The sequence below is a fragment of the Phaenicophaeus curvirostris genome, chromosome 27 (assembly GCF_032191515.1).
Source record: "Phaenicophaeus curvirostris isolate KB17595 chromosome 27, BPBGC_Pcur_1.0, whole genome shotgun sequence".
NCBI lineage: Eukaryota > Metazoa > Chordata > Aves > Cuculiformes > Cuculidae > Phaenicophaeus > Phaenicophaeus curvirostris.
Genome location: NC_091418.1, coordinates 2,623,478 through 2,646,776, shown reverse-complemented (window position 1 = coordinate 2,646,776; position 23,299 = coordinate 2,623,478). Strand labels below are relative to the sequence as shown.

Below are 23,299 nucleotides of genomic sequence, written 5' to 3'. Positions count from 1 at the left end.
TTTGCTCTCACTTTTGGAATTTTGTGTTTTAGGGCAGTTTGGTCATTTTGAGACGGGAGGGTTCCATGTAACTAAGGCAGGAGTGGAAAAAAAAAATCAGAAGCTACCCCATTTTAGTGATTCATCATCTTAATTGAGATTACTTAACAGGTCCTTGGCCACTCAAGTGATGAGCCAGTGTTACAGAAGATATAAAGACCAGCCCAGGTCCACAGACAGGCTGTTTTAACCCTAAACCCTATCTAAGGCTCTTCTTACACATCAAGACTAGTGTGCAGGGAGGAAATTCATACTTGAAGGGGAATTTAACACTTTATACAAGCAGGAGTGCTCAGATATGTGATGTTAGCAGCATATAGAGACCTTGCCACTGCTGACAAAAGCAATGGCAGATCCTCCAAGCACCTAAAGGCGAGGCAGCAGGATTCAGACTCCTCTTTACTCTATAAAGCATGGGCTACAGCTCTTAAGTATTTGCTGAAACCAGCTCTAAGTGTTTGTTGTGTTACAGGAAATTTGCTCATCCCATCCAATTCAAACATGTTTTCTACATGAGGAAAAGGAAAAAAAAAAAAGCCCTAACAACTTTTAAACATCCCCATGCAACCATGTTCCTGTTCAAGACAGAGCATTGAACTTCAGGGAAGGACCCGAGTTGGAAAGAAGCCACCAGACAAATCATATTTTCAGTATTGACCTTTATTGAGCAAGAACTGCTGTGACTTTTACATCAAACAACAAAAGGTTGCGTACTGTGCATGTCAACTAGGTTCTCCCATGAGCAAAAGTCCACCCTAATTGCACCAGTGAGGTAAACATAATTATTTATAAGTAGCTTTTTTTTTTTAAGGCTAGGAGAGTTCTGGTTCTCATGAATATTCTATTACTGTTTTCTGTTTGGTTTTGGCTCAGTTGGTTCTTTGCATAATACAACTTAAGTCGTTCCTCAGACGTGTCCCTCCAACAGCTCAGGAAATTCAAAAGCTTCCTTTGCACATTTCATCTCATGCACTAGTAGTAGTAGTATTTTATTTTTTTATTTTTTTTTTTGTAAATCCCCAAGCTCTGTGGAGGGAGTACATCTTGAGCCTGCATGCATTCCCCCCCCCTCCCCTATATTGCACAAAAAAGTAAAATACTGTGTGTCTGGAGCCTCCATGAGAGAACCCGTTCTGCTTTGAAGCCGTCACTCACATGCATTTTGCAGCTGTCATATGGCTTAACCTTTTGCACCAACCCAAGCTCTTGAATTTAATTTAGCTATGGTTTATTTTATTCGGTCTCTTTGATCTCTTTTACTACAGCATGTGAAGTAACTTTCTCCACTTTCTTGGTGGACACTAATTTCTCCTCAAAGCTTTCTTCATGTTCCTCTACCTTCTGAGTGACCGTCACCGACTTTGTGATATACGTGGTTGTACTGTCCCCACCTTCACCACTGATTTTCTCTGCTTTTTTGATTACTACAATTTTCTCACCCTTATCATCAACTGGGCTCACATCTAGGCCATTGGTGACAACTCCCTTGTCTTCCTCCTCAACCTCCTTCTCTTTGGATTCCTCCTCTTGCTTTTTCTCCTCCACCTCACCATTCACTGCAATGTCTTCTTTCCTGGACTCCTTCTCTACCTCTGCACTAATTTTTGTTACCTTTTTGACAGTGATGGTCTCCTCCACCACAGCCTTTTCATCTTTGACTGGGGAGGCTGGCTTCTCTGGAGAACGGGGCTTCTCCGGAGTCGCCGGCTTCTCTGGGGTTGCTGGCTTTTCTGGGGTGCGGGGTTTCTCGGGGGTTGCCGGCTTCTCCGGAGAACGGGGCTTCTCTGGTGATGCCGGCTTCTCCGGGGTCACTGCTTTCTCTGGGGTTGCAGGCTTCTCCGGGGTCGCAGGCTTTTCTGGAGAGGTTACCTTTGGTGTCGATGGCTTCTCCGGAGATGCTGCTTTCTCACTAGGTTTCTCCACCTTCAGTTCTTTTCCTGCTTCTGCAGCTGCTTCTTTCTGGACAGCCTTGGCTGGCTCTGTAACGGGGGATTTAGGGGGAGACTTAGGGGGTGACTTCGAGGGAGGTGTTTTGACCTTCTCTACCTTTGCTGCTGCCTCTTCAGCTTTGCCTTTGGCCTCGGCTTCTTCCCCCTCTTCCTCAGCCTCCTCCCCTTCTTTTTCCTCTATTTCTTCTTTTTCAGAACCTCCTTCTTCTGCTGCGTCAGATTTTGCAGCTTCTTCCTCCTCTGCTTCTTCCTCCTCCTTCTCTTCTTCCTCAGGTGCAGCAGCTTTTTCTGCAGCAGCCTTCTCAGCTTCTTCCTCTGCAGCTGCTTCTTCTGCTTTTTCTTCCTCCTGTTCTTCTTGCTGGGCTTTGGCTGCCATTTCTTCTGCAATAGCTGCCAGGGCATCTTCCATTTCAGACTTTTCATCCTCTACCTTTGTCTCTTCAATGATTTCTTCTACAAACTTGTGCTGGACCTTCAGCTTTGGTGGTTCAATTTTTGTTTTCTGAATTTTAGTGGATGCTATTGTGACAGATGGTTGTCTGTGTGTGAATATGGGTCCAGTAATGCTTCCAGAGAAGGCACTGAATCTGGTCTCTTCACCCTCCAGTAGCTTCCTAAGGGAATTGGGAGAAGGACAACAGATTAGCATGGAAACCCAATGGAAGGAGCAGCTATTAGAATCTATTTCCCCATCAGCGGGATAAAAACAGTATATATATGCGATATGCCAGAGCCAAATGCCATAATCCATCACTCACAGACACAGTTCAGCTGTGTCTGTCATATCAGCTATTTCACAAAATTCATATTCAAACAGCTTTTTTCATGTGGCAAGTGTAAAGTCTTTGGCTGACCAGTTGCCATTCGTCCTTAATGTCAAAGGCTTTAGCATGGCATAAATTAGCATAGAGTACAGCAAAACAATTAACATCCCCTAAGCCACAGTTCCTCCTTTGAACTGACAATTTGACACAGCCAACAGACCCAGATCAAATAGTGTTGGCTGAGATATTCAAAGCCAATTCAGTAGTTCAGGCATCCACCTTTCTTTGCACAGCCATGAAAGCTAAAGACTTCGGTTCAGTTAACTTTGGCAGCAATTTATAAACCCTTGGATATCCATGCGTTTGTCTGAACAAACGTAGAAATTTAAGCAGATCTGGAGATGCTTTCTGTTCTTTTATTTTTACTGTTCTTCTAATCAAATGCATGTTTTTCATCTAAGCCTATGACCTAGAAAAATCAGCAGTTCTCTGCTGAGAGTTCTAAAGTGATGTAAAGGAACTAAAAAAGCCTGCCAGGTGATGGCAATAGCAAGCAACGTTCCTGCTCCAGATTCGAGTGGAAGCCTTTAAAGTAAAGTTGAGGAAGAACAGCAGAAGTGTGACAAGCAGACTAGCACTCCCCACTTGAAACCATGATCAAGCAAGTGCACCGTCTCTCTCAAGTGATGAAAGGGAATTCAAGTGACAAGCACCGCTTGCTTAGCATATGCAAAGCTGACGGGAATTAAAAATAAGCTTGTCTTTTGCTGCATCTCCTGCTTTGGTAAACAAGGGCAGAATGCGGCACCCGTCTGCCGCCGCACTGAGTCATGCTGCCCTGTGCCTGCTGGGAGCTTCGAAACCCACCAGCGCCAGAGCTCGTCCCTAATAACCTCTGAGTTCTTATTGCAACCACTCCGTGGTCTGTGCAGATTGACATGATTGTAGTTTAGTCAAGCTCTAATTCTACTTGTGTTCACTGCAGGCAGATATTTATCTGTTGGTAAAGCTTCCCGAGCCAGCAGCATCTGCAGTGCTATTAATATTCCAGACCCGGCTACAATGATCCCACTGTACCTGTATGCAGCAATTTCAATATCCAGGGCCATCTTGACATTGAGGAGGTCCTGGTATTCCCTCAAGTGGCGTGCCATTTCCCACTTTGTTCCTCTGAGCTCATTCTCCAGCTGATGAATCGTATCCTGCAAGAGAGACGCAGAAATCCTCACCGTCACAGACACAGGCTTCGCACAGAGACAGCGCAGAAAAAGTTCTCAAAAACGACTTCCAGAAACTCGTTTATCAGGGAGGCAGCACCAGGATCAAAGCCAAACCCATCCGGCTCCCACCACCCTCCCTGACATTCCTCCCCATCCCACAGCCTGCACTCAGGGCTCAGCCCTGGAGCCTCCAGCCCCCATCCCACTGCCAAGCTGGTACCCTGGTGCCTCCCCAGTTGCCCCAGTTGATACCCAGGTGCTCATAAACACACTGCCCCAGTTGATAATACCCTGGTGCCTCCCTGGCTGCCCCAGCTGGTACCCAAGTGCTCTCCATCCCACTACCAAGCTGGTACCTCCCCATCTGCTCTAGTTGGTACCCAAGTGCCTCCTGCCCGTTGCCAATCTGGTACCCAAGTGCCTCCCCTCACCCAGGCTCGGAGCATCCCAGGAAGCCTCCCTGATACCTGGTAGGTGGTGAGATCGTTATTGTGGCGCTCCTCAATGTCGCTGAGCTGCCTCTCCAGGGATTCCTTGGTGCCACGCACCGACTCCAGCTCGATGCTCTTGGACTGCAGCTGCCGGCGGTACTCGGCGATCTCCTCCTTGGCGGAGCGGATGGCCTCCTTGTTCTGCTCGGCCGCCTCCGTCAGCTTGGCATAGCGGCATTTGAACCACTCCTCAGCCTGGTGCATGTTGTGGTCGGACTGGCACTCCAGCTGGGCACGGATCTCCTTCAGCGCCGTGGTCAGGTCGGTCTTCAGGTAGTCCTTCCTCTCCACGGTGGCGTGGGACGCTTGGAGCTGGGCTAGCAGCTCGGCCACCTCCTCCTCGTGGTTGCCCCGCAGGAAAGCCACCTCGTCCTGCAGCGACTGCACCTTCTTGTCCAGCTCTGCCCTCATCAGCGATGCCTCCTCCATCTCTTTCCGCAGAGCTCGGATGGTGGCCTCCGTCTCGTCCCGCAGCCTCGCCTCGTCCTCGAAGCGCTCCCGGAGGCGCTGGATGTCCTCCTCGATGTGCTCGGAGTCCAGCTGGATCTGCGCCTTCTCGTGGCTCACCTGCTCCAGGGCTCCGCGCAGCTCCCGCAGCTCCTGCTCGTAGGCATCGCTCAGCTGAGCCCTCCCGGCGTGTTTCTGCCGCAGAGCCGCCAGCTCCGCCTCGATCTCCTTGTTCTGCTGCTCCAGGTAATGCACCTTCTCGATGTAGCCGGCGAAGCGGTCGTTCAGCCCTTGCAGCTGCTCCTTCTCGTTGGAGCGGCTCAGCTTCAGCTCCGCCGCCCCGTTCAGCAGCGAGGACTGACTGACATCCAGGCTCTCGGCCGAGCTCAGCACCGTGGAGCCGTAGGTGGCCCGGGGGGGCCCCAGATTGGAGCGTTTATAGCTGGAGGACACGGTGCTGCCCGAACCCCTGGACCACGACTGCGAGCGGAACCCGCTGGACGGGGACGCGCTGGCTCGGCTGTAGGTAGCCCGGGTCTCGGTCACCCTGCGGTACGAAGGGTTGCCCAAGGGCTCCATGGTGTAGCTCATGGTGGGGGCACTGGGGCTAGCAGCACTTCTCCGCCCGCTGCCGCCCCTTATATCCCCGCCGGGAGGGAGCGGGACGGCCCGCACACGTGTGCGGGGGGCGGACACCCCCCTAGCCCGGCCCCGCACCGCCTCCCGGACCGCCCCCCGCCTCCCCCGAGCGGCCCTGCCCCGGCTCACCCTTCCCTTCCCGGACCCTGAGCACCCCCTGCCCTTTCCCCCCTTCCCCTTGCTTCCCCCGCTCCCCACTTCTCCCTTCCCACTGCTCCTCCACCCGCCTCCCCCTTTCCCCTTCTCCCTCCTTTCCTTCTCTCCCCCCTCTTTCCCTTCTCTCCCCTCTCCTTCTCCCTTTCCCATCCGCTTCCCCCTTTCCCCTCTTCCTCCTTCCCTTCCCCCTCTCCCTCCTTTCCCTCTCTCCCTCCTTCCCCCTTTCCCATCCCCTTCCCCCTTACCGCTCTCCTTCCTTCCCTTCTCTCCTCCCTTCCCCCCCTTTTCCCGTTCTCCTGCTCTTTTCCTCTTGTCTCTGCTACTCCCTTCTCCCCTTTCCATAGGCCATTATCCCCTTTCTTTTCTTTTCCTTCCTTCCCTTCCTCCCCTCCCTTCCTTTCCTTTCTTTTTTTTCTTTCCTTCTTCTTTTTCTTTTCCTTTCTTTAAATGTCTTTTCCCTTTTCTTCCTTTGTTTTCCTTTCTTTCCTTGCCTTTCTTTTCCTTTATTTCCCTTTTCTCTTTCTCTGTTCCTCTTTTTTCCTTTCTTATTCTTCTCCCATTTTACTTTCTGGGTTTTTTTCTCTCTTTTCTTTTTCCGTTTTGCTTTTTTCCCCATTTCTTTACTCTTTATCTGCATTCTGTCTTTTCTCCCCTATTTTTCCTCTCTTTCCTCTCCCTCTTCCCCCTCCTCCCCACCCCCCCGCAACCCGCAGCAGCCATGGCAGAGCCGAGCGCGGTGCCAGCACCGGGCTGCTCCCGGGGGGTGGCGGAGCAGCGCCCGGCAGAGCCCGCAGGGTAGGGCCCAGGGGCTGGGGTGACACGGGGTGGGGGTGACACTGGGGGGACAAGGGGGGTGGCAGCGGGGGGAGACACACGGGGGCGGTGGCCCTGGGGCTTCAGCACCACGGACAGTGGTAGCGGGAGGGGCAGCGGGGCTTCAGCACCACGGACAGCGCCAGCGAGGCTTCAGCACCAGGGACAGCGCCTGCGGATCCCGGGGCTGGGCAGCAAGGAGGCTGAGGGGTCCCAAGCTGCATCCCACCCACCATCCCACTCAGCATCCCACCCAGCATCCCACCCAGCGTCCCCACACTTGGCCTGACATTTGAAGGTCAAAAGCGGAGGCTGGGTGGGTTCACTGGGCTGCTTTGCGGCAGGGATCACTCCCTGCAAAGGCTCGAGGACAGGCGCAGGTTAAGGGGGGGTGGTCTGCAGAAGGATGCAGCAGTTGCAGTGCTAGAGCTTCCGAGCAATAAAAAAAGAGTTTGAAAGACCCCCTGGCATCCAAAATCCTTGATCCTGATTCTTCTTCCCCTGCCTTTCTTCCTCTGTTATCCTCCCACTCTCATATTTTAAACTTGGTGCGTTGCTTAGAAATAAATTCTCCTTCCTTGAAACCTTGTTTAAAATTGTGTTTACAATATCCTTTTTGTGGATTGCATTACAGTGAGGAGCTAACATCCAGACTTTCGACTCCTCTTGGATGCATTACAGCTACAGAGGCAACTGATTAGTAAGCTGCAAAGGAAAAAAAACAAACCCTGCTGGTGCTAGAAAAAGCTCTGCTCCCAAAGCAAAGCAGAGGAATGCTGAGGGGGGGAGATTTTAACTCATTCTGAAAGGTGCTGAAAATGCCTGTCTGCCTGTGCTCAGCACTCTGTGAATTTTCAAGTAGGCGATCTTGTTACTGGGCAAAAGCCTCCTCAAAAAAAATGCCTTCTTGGCTTTACCCTGGGCTGTGCACTGGTTCCTGGGCTGGATGCTGCTGTGGAGAGTTAGAGAAGTCTGAGGGACAGGGTTAAACTTTGCCAAGCGTCGTACCTCTGCTGGCTCATTAATATGATGCTGTCATAGGACTGCAGCACTGCAGTCAGCGGAGAAGTCAGAATTATCCAAGGTATCTGCTGAATTGTAGTTGCCAACACCGGCAGTTAGATCCGCTGGTTAACCTCTTTGGAGTTTCGTATGATAAACAGAGGGAAAAGGTTTATTATAATTGAAGCAATCATGGATTCTAAATCTCTTTCATTAATTCTGCTAAAAGTTTTCTCCATAGGCAGAAACCAACCCTTTGGGTTTAATTGGAAGTCAAACTAAATTATTGTCTATTATAGCATTGCCTTTTGCTTCCTTTTAGGGAAAAAAATTATACATTATGATCTGGTTTATTACTGATTTTTCCCTTGGAGGGGGGGAGCAGATCATGTTTTTATACATATGGAAAACTTACTGGAAAAGAAAACATATGGTTAACAGAGGTGCTTGGGAGTTTTTATTATGCTTTTAATCTCTTAAAAACAAGGGAATGGTGTTGAACAGCCACTAAGGAGGGGCATACTGAACTTTGCAATAGAACTCCCTTTCTTTAAATACCTCATTGCATGGATTGTTTTAAATCCATTTGCCCAGTATGCAAATTAAATTGTTTTATAATCAAACAGTGATAGCATTTGACTTATTTATTTAACATTGATATTCATGCAGTGCAAACTTTTACAGAGCACAATAATTTTCAGAATACATATTGAATACCTTCAAAATCAGAGTATTTGGATGAGAAAAAGGTTTGTATTCACAGAGGCACCGACAAGCACATACAGAAATCCTTCTGAAATAAAATAATTTTAATTTAAAATGTATTCTATTTGGTTTGTGATCTATAACCAGATGCAGGCAGCCAGTACTCCAGCTACGTTGTCTTGAAGGTGATCTGAAGGTTAGGATGACTCAGGGAAATCCTTCTAAAATGTTGCCTTATTTCTAATGAGCAACTAATCCCTTTTTCTTTTCTCTCAGTATCCGCTTTGGAGACGTTGAGATGCAGACTAATATTTCTGCTTACAGAGAACATTTGCCTTCAAAGTTTAAGAAACAAGTGTTGTCACTTTGGAGCAAACGGCAACCTGATGTCTCAGGCTTTGAAGCAGAAAGAGGGAAGGAACAGGCACTCCCACAGAGTAAAAAAGCAGCAGCAGCATTGATTTTAATCTTGATTATACACTATTGACAAACCTGCATTAAAGAAATGCAACGGGAGGATAAGATGGAGCTCTGAAGCTTCCTTAAAACAAAGCAAGGCAAGAAAATACAGAAGGTGGAGTTGCACAACAGCTCAACAGCTTCCAGAAAAAAATGCATTCAATTACAATGATTTAACTTAAATACCTTTAAAAAAAATGTAGACTGGGATGAGTAGAAGAAAAGGGAGGGTTATGTTCTAGAGAGACAGTAGAATGAAGACAGCTGGACAGATAATACAATGCAGCTGGTTGGCACTGGTAAATAAGTTATTTATCAGCTTGAAGGGGTTTCTCTTGGTAAGTTGCTGCCTGCTTTTGATTTAAACTTGTTTTAAGGTTAAGCTTAAGCAATTTAAGCCTGAGTAGCACTCAGCAATACCCACACAAGGACGGCAAACAGTAACATGAGAGGGAATTATCAGAGTGAACAAAGGGTAAGGAAATAAGAATTTGGGCCTCTTTTTGTGTTTCACACCAAAATCCTGTAAATGAGTGTGACTCTCCAAGCCGAGGAAGTCATGCTGATTTATGTATGACATCTTAGAACCTTATTTGGTCACCGTAAACTTATAATAAATAATGACCCAGATAATCAGCTGGCCTAAACTGGTCTCATTCCAGCAAAGTCAAGAGAGCAAGAACGGACATTTTGGTCTGGCTGGGGACATGTCCTACTAAATATTTACATAGCGAAAATGATGGAAAAAAACATTTGGATTTATGCACTAATGGCCTAGTCCTGTAGAGTGTTGGATGCTCCTTGAAAAAGGCTTTGGGACCTTAATTCCTAAGGCAGCCAAGAAGTGATCAGCACACATGGAAGGAGTCCACAGCACACTACAGGATTGGGCCATCACATGAAAGAGCAGGGCTGGGGTCTAGCTTCATGGGAATTCGTCCTGTCCCCTGTCACTTGGGAGAAGAGCCCAGCTTCCTCTTCTCCACAACCTCCTTTCGGGGAGTTGGAGAGAGCAATGAGGTCTCCCCTCAGCCTCCTCTTCTCCAGGCTAAACCTCCCCAGCTCTCTCAGCCGCTCCTCTTCTTCTCCAGCCCCCTCACCAGCTTCATTGCTCTTCTCTGGACTCACTCCAGAGCCTCAACATCCTTCTTGTGGTGAGGGGCCCAGTTGCAAATTATCTTTGGTATCATCTGGGGGCACATGGTACGATGAAGAAAGGGGGACATAGGGATGAAGGGAGGGGACCAAACAGTGGGCATTTCACCTCTGTGTGTCTCAGATTTGCTGTCAGCTTGACTAATGCCTCTACTCCTGGCTTTTTGATAGCACGCCACAGCATAAAATACAAAGGTTCTACTCAGCAATGCTTGTCCTTTCCTAAAGCTTATATGTTCATTTTCTCGCTGTTCTAAACTGGACTTTTTCAACCCTAACAAAATAACATTTTCCCAACACCTTCTGCTTTTCATCATTCCCATTCAGTCACTGGTTGTAATTCAGGACCTTAAATCAAATGTTTCCAGACACTTGCATTATGGTCTTCAGGCAGAAATGCTTTGTGTTGCATTTGAAGATGACAAATTTCTGAAAGCACAGAGCTAAAGTAGCATTTGCCTTCCATTTACCACCAAATGGAAATTTCTTGCAAATTCCTACTGATCAGCCATGAGCTCATTGCTGCTGTTCGCTTTCCTGGATTTATTTGCTGCAAGATGAACGCAGAGACCCAAGTTTCCTTTAACATCAGTACCAAGAAGGATTTCACAGCTACAAGAGTACTTCAGTGATTTACTAAGTCTAAAAAGATAAATATTTACTGTAATACCTCCATTTTTCAGTGGTGTTTTCCTTGCTTGCCTTAGGTGGCTTTTCAACCCCAGTGAATATCCAATGCAGCCTTTGATGAGACTAGAAGGACTAATTTCTCACTGGACTGAAAATAAAGGGTTCACAGAGTCATAGAATGGTTTGGGTTGGAAGGGACCTCAAAGCCCATCCAGTCCCACCCCTGCCATGGGCAGGGACACCTCCCACTGGATCAGGGGCTCCAAGCCCCATCCAACCTGGCCTTGAACCCCTCCAGGGACGGGGCAGCCACCACTGCTCTGGGCAACCTGGGCCAGGGCCTCCCTACCCTCCCAGCAAAACATTTCTTCCTAAGATCTCATCTCAATCTCCCCTCTTTCAGCTGAAAACCATTCCCCTCATCCTCAACTTGCACTCCCCGATCAAAAGCCCCTCCCCAGCTTTCATGGAGCCCCTTCCAGTACTGGAAGCTGCTCTAAGGTCTCCCCAGTTCACTGCAGAGGCACATCTGCAGTGTTTATATAGTTTAAAGCCAGTTTCAGTGAGTTGTTGCAAATCAATTTGTCAGAGAGATCTGGAGTTGTTGGGGGGTGGGGTGGGGGTGGTGTCCACAAGAGGAGGGTTCAGGGTTTTTCTGTGCGTTTACAGTTATGTTCCTGGGGTTGGAATAGCATTGGGTCTAGACATCACAACTGAGGTCCATTAGCTTTAATTGCCTTCCCTGTTTGGTTAAAAGTCAAATCAGAGTTTCTTGATCCCATGCTGAACTACGAACTGAATTTCACATGTGATACCTTTTAAAAGCCAGAACTCTGATGGGAATCATATGCTGCTGAGAAAATGCATAACTGAATTGTAGGATTAGCAGAATGGCAGGATCAATGGTTAAGAAAAGGTTGATTTCAGATTTTCTGGTCTCTTTTGGAAAATTTGCCAGAATTCAAGGTATTAAAACACCCAATTCCACCTTTCGTAGAGCTGGACAATTCAGGCACACAATAGACCAGACACTGCAAAGAATCAGCTCTGAGCCACAGCCCAGGTAAAGAAAAACGCAGATTTAATTGGCTTAGATGAAAAGCAAAGGAAGTAACACGGCTTTGTTCCCTTGATGCTTCTACGCTCTGCTTGGTTTTATGGCTCACTGGTCATTTTTCCTACGTGTATTGTCTGATGTTTTGAACTGAACTCTCTTGAAAGTTGTCATCCAGAAAATAGCACAGGTCGGGATAGCAATATTTTAGTGATAAAGCGATCAAAAATAGCTCTTCCTACCTCGTTTTGAGAGGTGTTTTTCTTTTTTTTTTTCCCCTAGCTCTCCCTTTCTAAAAATATCATCTTGAAAAGTGGCTGCAACGCTGCCTTTTATGACCACTTTTCCTGGAGTCGTACATACCGTGTGATGACACTAAAACCATTTCTAGAATGCTGCTTCCGAGGAAAAATGGAGAAGAACCACTTCAGGCTGGAAATCAGAGGACGTTAACCACAGCAAAGGGTTACTTTGACATCGGTTATCACAACACATACGTCACGCTAGCACTCAGAGGCTTTCTTGGGATAGAAGTCCCATTTTTCAATCCAGTGGCAGCACACGGATGGGGAGGTCTTGCCAAGAACCCTGCCTGCTGTTTTAACCACAAGGTTGATGTGAAAACCACACCTACGCTTAGGATCAGACTTTTCAAGATAACTCTTCTTTGGGCTGGCTTGCTCAGAATATCCTGAGCCCCGCACATCACCTGAACTTTGATGGATTTTAACACAAGATGCTGATCCTCTAAATGGGCTGAGAGCCCTGTGGAGTACCCAGGCTCAGAGATAGGGAGCTCCTGGGCAAATGGAAAGTCAATACGAATCAGTATTGCTCCTCTAATTTCAGAGATGCCTACGTTTGTTCGTTTGTTCCAACTGGGAATAAACCTCATAATCAATGAATCATTAAGGTTGGAAAAGACCTCAAAGCTCATCCAGCCCAACCATCTGCCCAATCCCGTTGTGCCTACTAAGCCATGTCCTGAAGTTCCACATCTACACACTTTTTGAAGCCCTCCAGGGATGGAGACTCCACCACTTCCCTGGGCAGCCTGTTCTACAACATTTTATTTATTTAATCCATGAGCAATAAAACATTATGCTTATTACGCACGGGCCTAACTCTGCAGGCAGTTCCTAGACGACGTATGGCAGCTGCTCCTAATTTATTTGTGGGCTTGGCTCCTCCATTTGCATTTGTGTTTATCATCTCTTCTGTTTACTCTCACTCTGCTTTTCCACTCAGCTTTCCTTTAGCACTTATTACTCAAAAAGCAACAGCTGCATCCTGCTTATTCCCTGTGACATTTTCCTTTTCTTTCTTTTATTGACTTGTTTTTAACCGAGGCAAAAAAGCGCACTTAAATATGGATGATTCTTATTTCTAAAATAAAAGGCCTAATACAAGGAAAGATGTTCTCCATGCTAGTCTAATTGATATCTAGGTTAATTGCTCTCATGCTTGATGTTTAATTGATTTGCATAGAGGAAGCCAATGAAAGGCTGTAGCTCGCTAACAGCTCTATATAACTACGATGACTCTTTATTTTTCTCTTTAATTAGTGCTAAAGGTAGAGCTTACCTTGAAAAAGGCTACAGTGATCTCTGAGAGATCGGTTATTATTTTTTTTATCTATAGAGGTAGTTTATTTGTTGGATGTGGATCCCTACAGTAAATGCTGAACAGGGCTGAAGAGGTTTTTCAGGTAAGAATGTTTCACAGCAAAATTAAGAAATAAGGGGCCATTATAGTAGTTGTGCTGGGAGGACTTGCCTCCTACGAAAGCTTTATGGGTGAGAAATCTGAGAATTGTGTAATACAAATTATCAGTTTGGCCCTTTGACAAATGCAGGCAGCTTTTTGGTACCAATTTTCTTATATGTGGGCATGAAATGCAACAACAGAGTCATGTTTTACTGCATCATCTTTTCCAACCTAGTGATTCTATGATCACGTCTTGAAACTGCCCGTGGTCCGAGACGATTGCCCGAGGGTGTTCATGACAGAAATGTGAATTCTATATTAAGCTTGTGAACTCTGCTTGACTTAGAGAAGGATCTATGGGGCTGGACTTGCTTTGTAAGATGTTCCTTATATTTTTAAAGCTACACTCAGAAATCTGAGCTGCTTTTTGGCTGGGTTGTCAGTTCAATTTCTCCAGTTTTATAACATCTGAAGAATATTCTTAGTAAAAATAACTATAAGCTGATTAGAAGGGAAGCAATAAATACGAATCAAATTGAATCATGCAGACACAGTAGGAAAATCAATAATTTTAGTAAGATGTATTTTGCAAACTCATTATATTGTAAAAAATATATGTAGCCTCTTTGAAGTCTTGATTAAGCGGGAGCTATAAATCTTCCTCTCTGTCTCAAGGTCCTCAGCTGGAGTAAAATTCAGAAGTTCTTAAATAAGTTTTAAAGCAATGGTGTTCGTTGGTACCAAGTAAACACTAGGGCACAGAAAGTGCATATAGGACAGATGAGGAACGCCATCCATCCTGAAGGGATGAAGTAGAAGAGAGATCTTCATAGGGAGCTGCCTGTAGCAGTTGTGAAATGTTCCATAATGTGATTTAGAAATGGAAAAACTAAAAGTTTGGGTTGGAAGGGATCTTAAAGCCCATCCAGTTCCAACTCCCCTGCCATGGGCAGGGACACCTCCCACTGGATCAGGGGCTCCAAGCCCCATCCAACCTGGCCTTGAACCCCTCCAGGGATGGGGCAGCCACCCCTGCTCTGGGAAACCCGGGTCAGGGCCTCCCCACCCTTATAATGAAGAAATTCCTTTTAGTCTAGTCTAAATCTGCCCCTCTCCAGTTTATCCCCATTGCCCCTCATCCTATCGCCACAAGCCTTTGTGAACAGTCTGTCCCCAGCTTTCCTGTAGCCCCTTCAAGTATTTGAAGGTCACTTTAAGGTCTCCTTGGAGCCTTTTTTTCTCCAGGCTCAACAACCCCGACTCTCTCAGCCTGTCATGACATCATTCCTGCTGCTCACATCAGAAAGAGGGGTGAAGAGGCATCTCATTACTTTAAATAAAAAGCTATGGTATAGAAAATCTCTGCCTAAACCACAGGTTCAGCACAGCTTCAAGCTGGCCCCAAAAAACTGCTCTGTTATCCTGCATTCCCCGTGGTGCATCGTTGCCCCCGAGGTTTATGAGTCAATAACTCCACCAAGCAGCATCCAACAAAGTAATTTGTTTACTCTTCTGCGGTGCATTTATTAGATCTTAATGTTCTCCACTTCTTTACTAACCCTAATTATAGAAATATTAAAAGTTCTCACCTCAAGTTTAGTGGTTTTGGAAACTTTTGTCTGAGGGGGATGAGGAAATTTGTGAGATGGAGTTTGTAGTGTGTTTTCATCATAAGCCAAACCTACTTCTTCTAGTCCCTGGTTTTAATTGTTTCAGCTAATTGTTGGAGCAGGTCGTTAAATCAAAAGACGCAATATGAAATTTTCTGTCAAGATGAAAGGCTGTAATGAAAAGCTAATGATTCTCATCAGTCGTCTGGCTTCTCTGATGCTTTGTCCTGATATAGGCGGGTCTCAAGGAGAAATAACTCTGGGATTAATGCCAAAGCATTCTGCCTTTTCTAAAAGAAGACTTATTAGCATTTTGTGTTGGTCAGGTTGATTGGTTTCACACCCAAAGTGTCTCTGCTGCCTTCAGTTTGTGACCCGTGCACTTGTCCTTTTTTTGGACTGAATCCTGTTTATAGAAGTAAATTAATAATATTTATTTATTGTCTGGAGAAACCCCCACCCTCTTCCCTGGCAGTTCTTGGCTCTGCCCTTAATCCCATATCCTTTGGCATGAATAAAAGAGGAAAAGGTGATGGCTGGAACCATTTTAAAAGTTGCCTCTGCCCGCGATGCAGCTTTCTTGTAGCCCCTTCAGGTGCTGGAAGGTCACTCCAAGGTCTCCTTGGAGCCTTCTCTTCTCCAGGCTGAACAACCCCAACTCTCTCACCCTGGACTTGTATGGATATGAATACGAATGCCAAGAACTCCTTTTTTTTTTTTTTTTTCCCCCCGCTCTGCAGAAAGAGTTGGATTCTTTTCAGATTTTTATTTTTTCACCCACAGGAACTGCTTTACCTCCTTTAAACACAGAAAGGAAAGCTCTACATGCCAGATCTTATTTTCATTTGCCGTTTTTAACATCCTTCTGTAGTAAGGAATAATGCCTTTTAATTAGGATTAAGATGTTCAGAAAGCAATAGGAAAAGGAACGGAGGGAGGCTCATTTGGAGCAGCTATGTGCGATAACTTTGTGTGTAGGGGCTTCATATAACCTTCAAATGCTGCTCGGCAGTACCAGAGGGGTGTTCTGTAAGAATAAATGGAGCCTAATTACTTTTACAGAGCAGCAATCAATAGGTTGCAGGGTCAAGGAGAAAAATGATGTGCTTCTTCATCTTTTTTTTTCTTTCTAAATAAATAATGCGAGTGAGATCAGCAGGGATAAATGAAGTGGGGTTGGTAACAGCCCACTGTGCTGGCTGAGCTCTTGTTCCAAGGGAGCTGATGTCAGTTTTATCAATGCATCCTGCATCTCTGTTCTACACGGCAAACCACTGCACTCCTGTGGTGTGGGAGAGACTGCCAGACCCTGAAGGAAACACTGGGGACTTCACCGTATAGCATGGTCTTAGGAAGACTTTAAAAGCACTGCCTTGCTTTCTCCTTCCTTTTGTTACCAGCAGAGCAGCACAATTCTCTCTCGGAATACTGCATTAATTTTTTTATTATATTTTTTATTGTATTTTTTATAGTGATGTGACCAAGTCCAGCCAGTAAAGCAGCCTCCAGTTCTAGAAGGGGCTCCAGGAAAGCTGGGGAGGGGCTCTGGATCAGGGAGTGCAGTTTGAAGCTGAAAGGGGAGGCTGAGATGAGATCTTAAGCAGAAATGTTTTGCTATGAGGGTGTGGAGGCCGCGGAACAGGTTTCCCAGAGCAGGGGTGGCTGCCCCATCCCTGGAGGAGTTCAAGGCCAGGTTGGACGGAGCTTGGAGCCCCTGATCCAGTGGGAGGTGTCCCTGCCCATGGCAGGGGTGGGACTGGATGGGCTTTGAGGTCCCTTCCAACCTAAACTATTCTATGATTCTGTGATCTATGGCTTGAACACTGGATAGGGATCCTGTTCACCTTGTCCTCAGACTTTGTTCCCTCCTTGTTCTCCAGAAGCCGGGAGCTCATTTCTATTTCCTACCCCTTCATTAGACTCCCTCAGCATAGTTCCCTTTTCAGAGTAATTTCCTCTCGCTGAGTCATTTCCATTCGCTACAGGTAATTGTGCTACCTCGACAGAGTGGTCCGCAAAGGTTTATTGCCTTTTGTTCAGGCTGGGTGATTTTGGAGCAAATTGGGTGCTTAACATGGCTGGTTGAAAAACAGGATTAAAATGTGCTGGGAAAAAAGATTGTTCTGCAGAAAACCAGGATCTAGCGAAGCAGAAATGAATCATGGTCCAGGCTGCCCAGAGCAGGGGTGGCTGCCCCATCCCTGGAGGGGTTCAAGGCCAAGTTGGATGGGGCTTGGAGCCCCTGATCCAGCGGGAGGTGTCCCTGCCCATGGCAGGGGTGGAATGAGATGGGTTTGAGGTCCCTTCCAACACAAACCATTCTACGATTCTATGAAATTCATTCTGGCAGGAGGAGGGCATCCTGCAGTAACTGGTGTCATGATGGGTAGATGTATGGTTGCTCTTTGCCCTCTCCCATCCATGTCTTCGCTGGTACGAGCTGGAATCCTTTTCAGCCAGACTGGCATGAGTCAGCAAGACAGGCTGTGCCGGAGCTTCTCCTTCCAAAAATTTCAGCTGCTCCTTGATGAATTAAACATGTCCAAGCGTTCGTTTCATCAGTGTGCTCTCCACCAGACTGCTTTCGAGGCTTTTTTTATGTCCCACCTTCAGAAAACTAGAGAGAAACTGGGAAATCCTTGATGTGCAGTTTGTGAACATGGAAGAGTGACGGGGAAATGCTGAGTTCAGAAGAAAGGCAGGGGGGTTGCTGGGAGGGGGCATAATCTTAAATTCCTGATCACAAGGGGAGGTTTTATACAATTAATCCTTAAGAAGCTGTGAAAAACTCCTGAGAACGGAGTGGTGCTGCTGCACACCTTAGATATGTGTGAATCAGACGAGAGATGTGGAGGATGTTCTGGGTGATAATGGATGTCTAAGTGATAATGGGCTTGAAGCATAATTAATGTTAATGGATAGCATTTATATGTAATGCAGAGAACATGTTCTGAAAGACAGATACAAAAATAGATTCTTTTTTTTTTAAGACAGTAAGTTTTAAACTCTGAGGACTAGACATGGGAGCTACTATGCAGTTACTTCATGTGTTTTTATCCATGAGAAAACCTTGGTTTTTAGAAGTTTATGGAGACTGGGAAATGTATGACCTCATTTTTTTCACATCCTAACAACTGAGGGATGCTCCATCTACCTGGCAATGTTGTTAGGCTAATAGGGCTGAATTATTTTATTGTGCACTGAAATCCAGCAACAAAGATGCTCAGAGGTGGCATAATAAAAATAAAAATGAAAAGGTGTTCTGTAGGGGGTGGAAAATGTCAGGGAGGAGGTCGTAACTAACAGCTGTGAGGATGGAACTGGTGAAATGAGATTGTGGGATTGCAAATAGTCTTTGGGTTGTACCCTTCTGGCAGGGCTGGTTGTGCTGCTTTGCCTAAGAGGAGCCCCCTGAGGGCTCAGTCTGTTCAAGGATCAAGGGAGAGGAGCCTTCCCTCTGGCTCAGATGGCAGATGGGGATGCTCTTGGGGCTGGAAATCTCTGATGCAGCACAAGGCATGATTCATTACAGCAGTTGTTAGACTAGAAATACAATTTTCCCATGCACAGTGGTGTTACAACTCTTCAGAGTGATCACGATGTTGTACCTTTGCAGATCTGCTGCCTTTGCTGCTGGTTTCACCAGGTATTTATATATTTCGAATAATTCTCTAGTAACAAGACATGGACAGAAAGATCTGGGTGTCCACATCATTAAATACTTCCAGCAGGACTGCACAAATACTTGATACTTCTCTTGATTTGTATTCCTTGGGAATAAATTTATTGATGTTCACTGTATATTTCATGGCTAGCACCTTTTCATGAATACTTACCATCCATATTCCAGCTTATTACCCAAATATTTCATTACACTACATTTTTGCCTGATGTGTAGGGCTAATGATTTTTTCAAAAGAAAAGTGGGCGTAGACCTTTATGAGAGTATAATGGAATCCTGGAGTGGTTTGAGTTGGAAGGGACCTCAAAGCCCATCCAGTCCCACCCCTGCCATGGGCAGGGACACCTCCCACTGGATCAGGGGCTCCAAGCCCCATCCAACCTGGCCTTGAACCCCTGCAGGGATGGGGCAGCCACCCCTGCTCGGGGCAACCTGGGCCAGGGCCTCCCCATCCTCACAGCAAAATATTCTCCAGGTTGAACAACCCCAACTCTCTCAGCCTGGCTTCATACAGGAGTTGCTCCAGACTTTGGATCATCTCCGTGTCCTCCTCTGGACTCGCTCCAACAGCTCCATGTCCTTCCTATGCTGAGGACTCCAGAACTGGACACAGGGCTCCAGGTGGGGTGTCACAAGAGCGAAGCAGGGAGGCAGAATCCCCTCCCTCACCCCACTGGCCACTCTTCTTTTGATGCACACAGTCTCAAAGATGTTTAAAAGGCAGGACACTATCCTTAAGCTCCTTCCATAGACGCAAAGATGGAGCTAAAAGAATGAGAATTAGGAAAGAAATGAGCCTTAAGAACCTTGTGCCTTGCCCATAAGGAAATGCTTCATGGGGAATCAGCCCTAGTTATTCAACAAGTTAAGCTGTTCTGATTCCTTTTGTCAGTGCTGGAATACTTGCTGGCACGTTGCTTGGGAATTACAGGCAGATCCTCTCCAACGTAGTGGGAACAGGCGCACCGCACGCTACATACTCCCGTCTAGAGGCTGTTGGCAAACCGCAACTTGTAGTCAATCAAGGCAGGATTTTATAACCACTTTTACCCCCCTCCCCCTTCTCACATCCCTTATTTTCATCCTTGCTCTTCAAAGCAGGATGATTCGCATGTTACAGTAACCTACATTTGCCTTGGCACCATTTAGGGTCTATATATAGATGAGAGTCGCCCTGTTCTTCCTCGTTGATTCATTTTCCTTTATTTTTTTTCTTTTTTTGCCAGATATGGAGCAGCGCTGGGTGCCTCATGGGCTCAGAGAGGAGCTGGGAGGTTAAGAGAGACATCCAGCATCACGTTTTTTGCCTGGGTTTGGTCCAGAGCGAAGGTGGCTGCTAAGAGGAGGTGAGTGCCTTTTGCAGCTGCTAGAGATCTGCATTTTAGAAAACCCCAAGCGCTCTCCTCCTAGCTCTCCTCTGATTTGTTTCAAATTGAGAGCCTAAAAATAAAAGCAAATGAAATCACAGTCATTCTGCGGCACATAGTCTGTTCCCATCAGCAGACGTTGGTGGCTCAGGTGTTTCTGTGGGGGTGTAACAGCTCTGCACCTCTAGAACCAGACTATCCACAAAAGTATCTTTTTTTTTTTTTCTTTAGGCAAACTGCCTCGGTTCCTCGTTTTATTGGAAACTGCAGGATCCTCCTTTGTTTCAGCGACTGCCCACTGGGAAATCCTGCCCTGTGTGCCCTCAGCTTTGGACCCTGATAGAAAATGACCCCTGAGAGCACTGCAGAGGAGAAGACCCCGCTGAACTTCCCCTCCGAAAGCTGCTCGCTGCTCCCCAGCCGGGGAGATGGCAGCTGTGCTGCTAAAACAGCTTTATTGACGCTTGGGATGAGTAGCCAAGGGCTGCCTGGCTCCCGGACATCGCTTATCAACGACCTCTCCCATTCATCCCAATAAAGGCTCCCTGCCCGTGGGGAACGAGATGGGAGAGCAGGTGCTTCCTGGCCCCTCCGCTTGCTCAGCGATCGATGCGGCATCGCAGGGAGGGTCTTGATGAGAAATCTATCAGTAAAAGCAATGTTTCAGTAATGGCGAGCATGGCAACTGCCAAGATCTTCAAGGGGAATTCAACCTCTGGCTTTTAGCTGGGTAATATTAATTTCAGACATGGGGAAAAGACAGGATGAGGGATGCATGTAACAGCAGCATCTATTGGATTTTTCTTTTCTCTGGCAAGCCTTTTAGAGCAGTTGGACTCAAGGCAGGTGTAAAACAGTGTTACTGAAGATGAGGATCAGACCCAGTGTGGTTGTTCAGCCTGGAGAAGAGGAGGCTGAGGGGAGACCTCGTTGCTCTCTACAACTCCCTGAAAGGAGGTTGTGGAGAGGAGGGTGCTGGGCTCTTCTCCCAGGGGACAGGGGACAGGACGAGAGGGAATGGCCTCAAGCTCCACCAGGGGAGGTTTAGGCTGAATATTAGGAAAAAATTTTTCACAGAAAGGGTGATTGGGCACTGGCAGAGGCTGCCCAGGGAGGGGGTTGTGTCCCCTTGCCTGGAGAGGTTTAAGGGACGGGTGGATGAGGTGCTGAGGGACATGGGTTAGTGATTGATGGGAATGGTTGGACTCGATGATCCGGTGGGTCTTTTCCAACTTGGTGATCCTATGATTCTATGACTTGGAGCCACTGGATGGGCTTCGAGGTCCCTTCCAACCCAACCCATTCTATGATTCATGGAAACAGTGTTTCTGCCTCCCTTTGGCAGCCTGGCTTGCACTGGACCATCTGCATCTCTTTTTCCACCACGTGCTGAACATCATGTAGAGTTTTCCTTTCTTCAGGCTTTACGGCTTTTTTATTTTTTTCAGACAAATTTGTCCTGGCTCTACTGCTGGGGCTTCATCATACACTAAATAATTGATAACCAGAGGGTCCAAAAAAGCTGTTCTTCCTACCTCTAGCTGTTGGGTCCCCCCTGCCCAGCCCTGCTCAGGCAGAGCCTTGATGTGATCACTCTCTGCCCCTATGGGAGGTGGATAAGGCCCCTCACATTATAACAGCAGCTGTGCAGGAGTGAGAGGTCACTGCTTTTTCCCTTGCTGACACCCTCCAGGCACTGGAACAGCCAAGGGGTGGGGGGAAACCCAATTCTACAAACTTTTTGATTGACTGGATCGTTTTGTGTGCAAATCTCAGCGCTATTCACTGACAATATTGATCTTGATGTCTGGAGCAGATGGGCACAGCAGGTAAGGTTTGAAGATGAATACAGGAGACAGGCTGGTGTCCTTATAGCAGGGAACGACTGTCACCTCTGAACCCCCCTATGTATTTGGGGTCAGACTCCCTGAAAGCATAAATTTGCATGGTTCCTCTGAAGGCAGATCTGTTGGAGGGGAGCAGATGCTCAGCAGGTGCAAATCAGCTTTGGTTTGCAAATCTATTACAGTTACAAGGACTCCCCAGTTTTGTGGCAGGGGAAGACAAAGCCCACGTGGACCAATTTCTGTGACCTGTCTCGGTGAGTCTTAAGTTCTGGGTCAGACCCTGCAGCCATCAACTCCTTAAGGAGAGCAGCAGCCAAGCTGCTACTTAGGAGCTGCAGCTCAGACGTCGCTGCCCAGCCTGGTGGCAGGTCCCCAAAAGAGCTGGCAGCTGCATTGTTCACCATCCATCAGACCTCACCCAGGAACACGCTTCCCTCAGCTCCCTGCTGCCTGCCTGGCGTGGGCTGTCACGAAAGCAAAAGCCTCCTGCACAGGGGAACATTTCTGTTATTAAAGGTCTCGCCTGCTCTTTCGGCGTGCTGCCCTTTCCCAGCATTGCTGCTGAGGTGATGTATTATTTTCATTCCCTCTCCTGCCCTGACATGTCGTTGGCAGGGAGTTTTCTTTATTGTGCATCACTGGGAGAGAAAGTGGGGCTTGGATGTGCATCAGCTCTCATTAATCAAAATAGTTTGCTCTCCTCTGTAGCCTTGTAGCTGATTGCTGTTGGCTTTTTTTTTAGTGTGTGCTGACCAGAGACGGAGCTTGCTGGGAGCTCTGGGCTCTGCAGGGACCCCCTCGAGCTCAGGGCAGAGCCTGGTGAGGCAACGTCTGCTCAGGCTGTGTCAGCGTGATGGGAGATGCGGCCGTAAAGCCAAGGACATTGCAAAGAAAGCGAAGGCATCTGCCAGGAAAGGCAGAAGCTGGGGATGAAGAGGGTTTTTCCTTTTTAATATGCCGTTACTTGGTTGTGGAGCAGAATTTTTTTCCCTTTTTTAAAGGGACAAACCCCAGGAAATAAATAAATAAATAAATAAATAAATGTGCCTTTCCTTTTCTGCAAGATTAAATGCTTTCGTGTAATTGTGCATTAACCTTTGGTCCTGCATTAGGCTGCTGGTCGCTTTGCAACCTTGATGCTTTTAAGCCAGGATTGCAATTAGCCAAAGTGGCTCTTGACAGCCTTCCAGGCAACTTCGTGCTGGGGGCCACGTTCCCGAGGGGAGATGGATCGCTGCTCTTATGGCTCACCGGAGGAGGTTGGAAAATGAGGCACCTTCTCTGCAGGCTGGGGCTAAATGGAGGCTTTGGAGTGTTGAGGGGGGGTTCAAGGTGGCTTTCAGGCTGAAAAGCTTCCTGCTCAGATGCATTTCTCTGCTGAACTCCCCCTCCCACATATTAGATTACGAGAGTGCAGGGACCCTCCCCTGGGTCTGGATGTACAGCAGGAATATTTATAGGGAAAGCTTTTTAATAGCCTGAGTTGATAAATCTGGTTTAAAGCAAGCCCATCCTGGGATAATTAAATAACCCAGCTATGACTAAGAATATTGATCGGGTGCT

General features: G+C 47.0%; 1 protein-coding gene and 1 long non-coding RNA gene across 2 annotated transcripts in view; one reads left to right on the top strand and one right to left on the bottom strand.

Moving 5' to 3' along the window:
• LOC138731618 (uncharacterized) overlaps positions 1-23,299 on the top strand; it is a 349,611-nt gene that overhangs the window by 25,580 nt on the left and 300,732 nt on the right. The window lies entirely within an intron of this gene.
• NEFM (neurofilament medium chain) lies at positions 715-5,530 on the bottom strand. Its single transcript, XM_069877547.1, has 3 exons — positions 4,440-5,530; positions 3,830-3,954; positions 715-2,602 (listed from the first exon to the last, which is right to left on the bottom strand). Exons 1-3 carry the CDS (start codon positions 5,499-5,501, stop codon positions 1,273-1,275), a joined length of 2,517 nt encoding a protein of 838 aa, XP_069733648.1. The 5' UTR covers positions 5,502-5,530; the 3' UTR covers positions 715-1,272.

What these genes read in the sequence shown, in the direction of transcription:
- NEFM (XM_069877547.1), bottom strand. Translation starts at nt 5,501, where the DNA reads ATGAGCTACACCATGGAGCCCTTGGGCAACCCTTCGTACCGCAGGGTG. An exon ending in ACGATCTCACCACCTACCAG is followed by an intron (nt 3,955 to 4,439) that starts GTATCAGGGAGG and finishes TCTCTCTTGCAG; the next exon opens with GATACGATTCATCAGCTGGA. An exon ending in ATTGAAATTGCTGCATACAG is followed by an intron (nt 2,603 to 3,829) that starts GTACAGTGGGAT and finishes CAATTCCCTTAG; the next exon opens with GAAGCTACTGGAGGGTGAAG.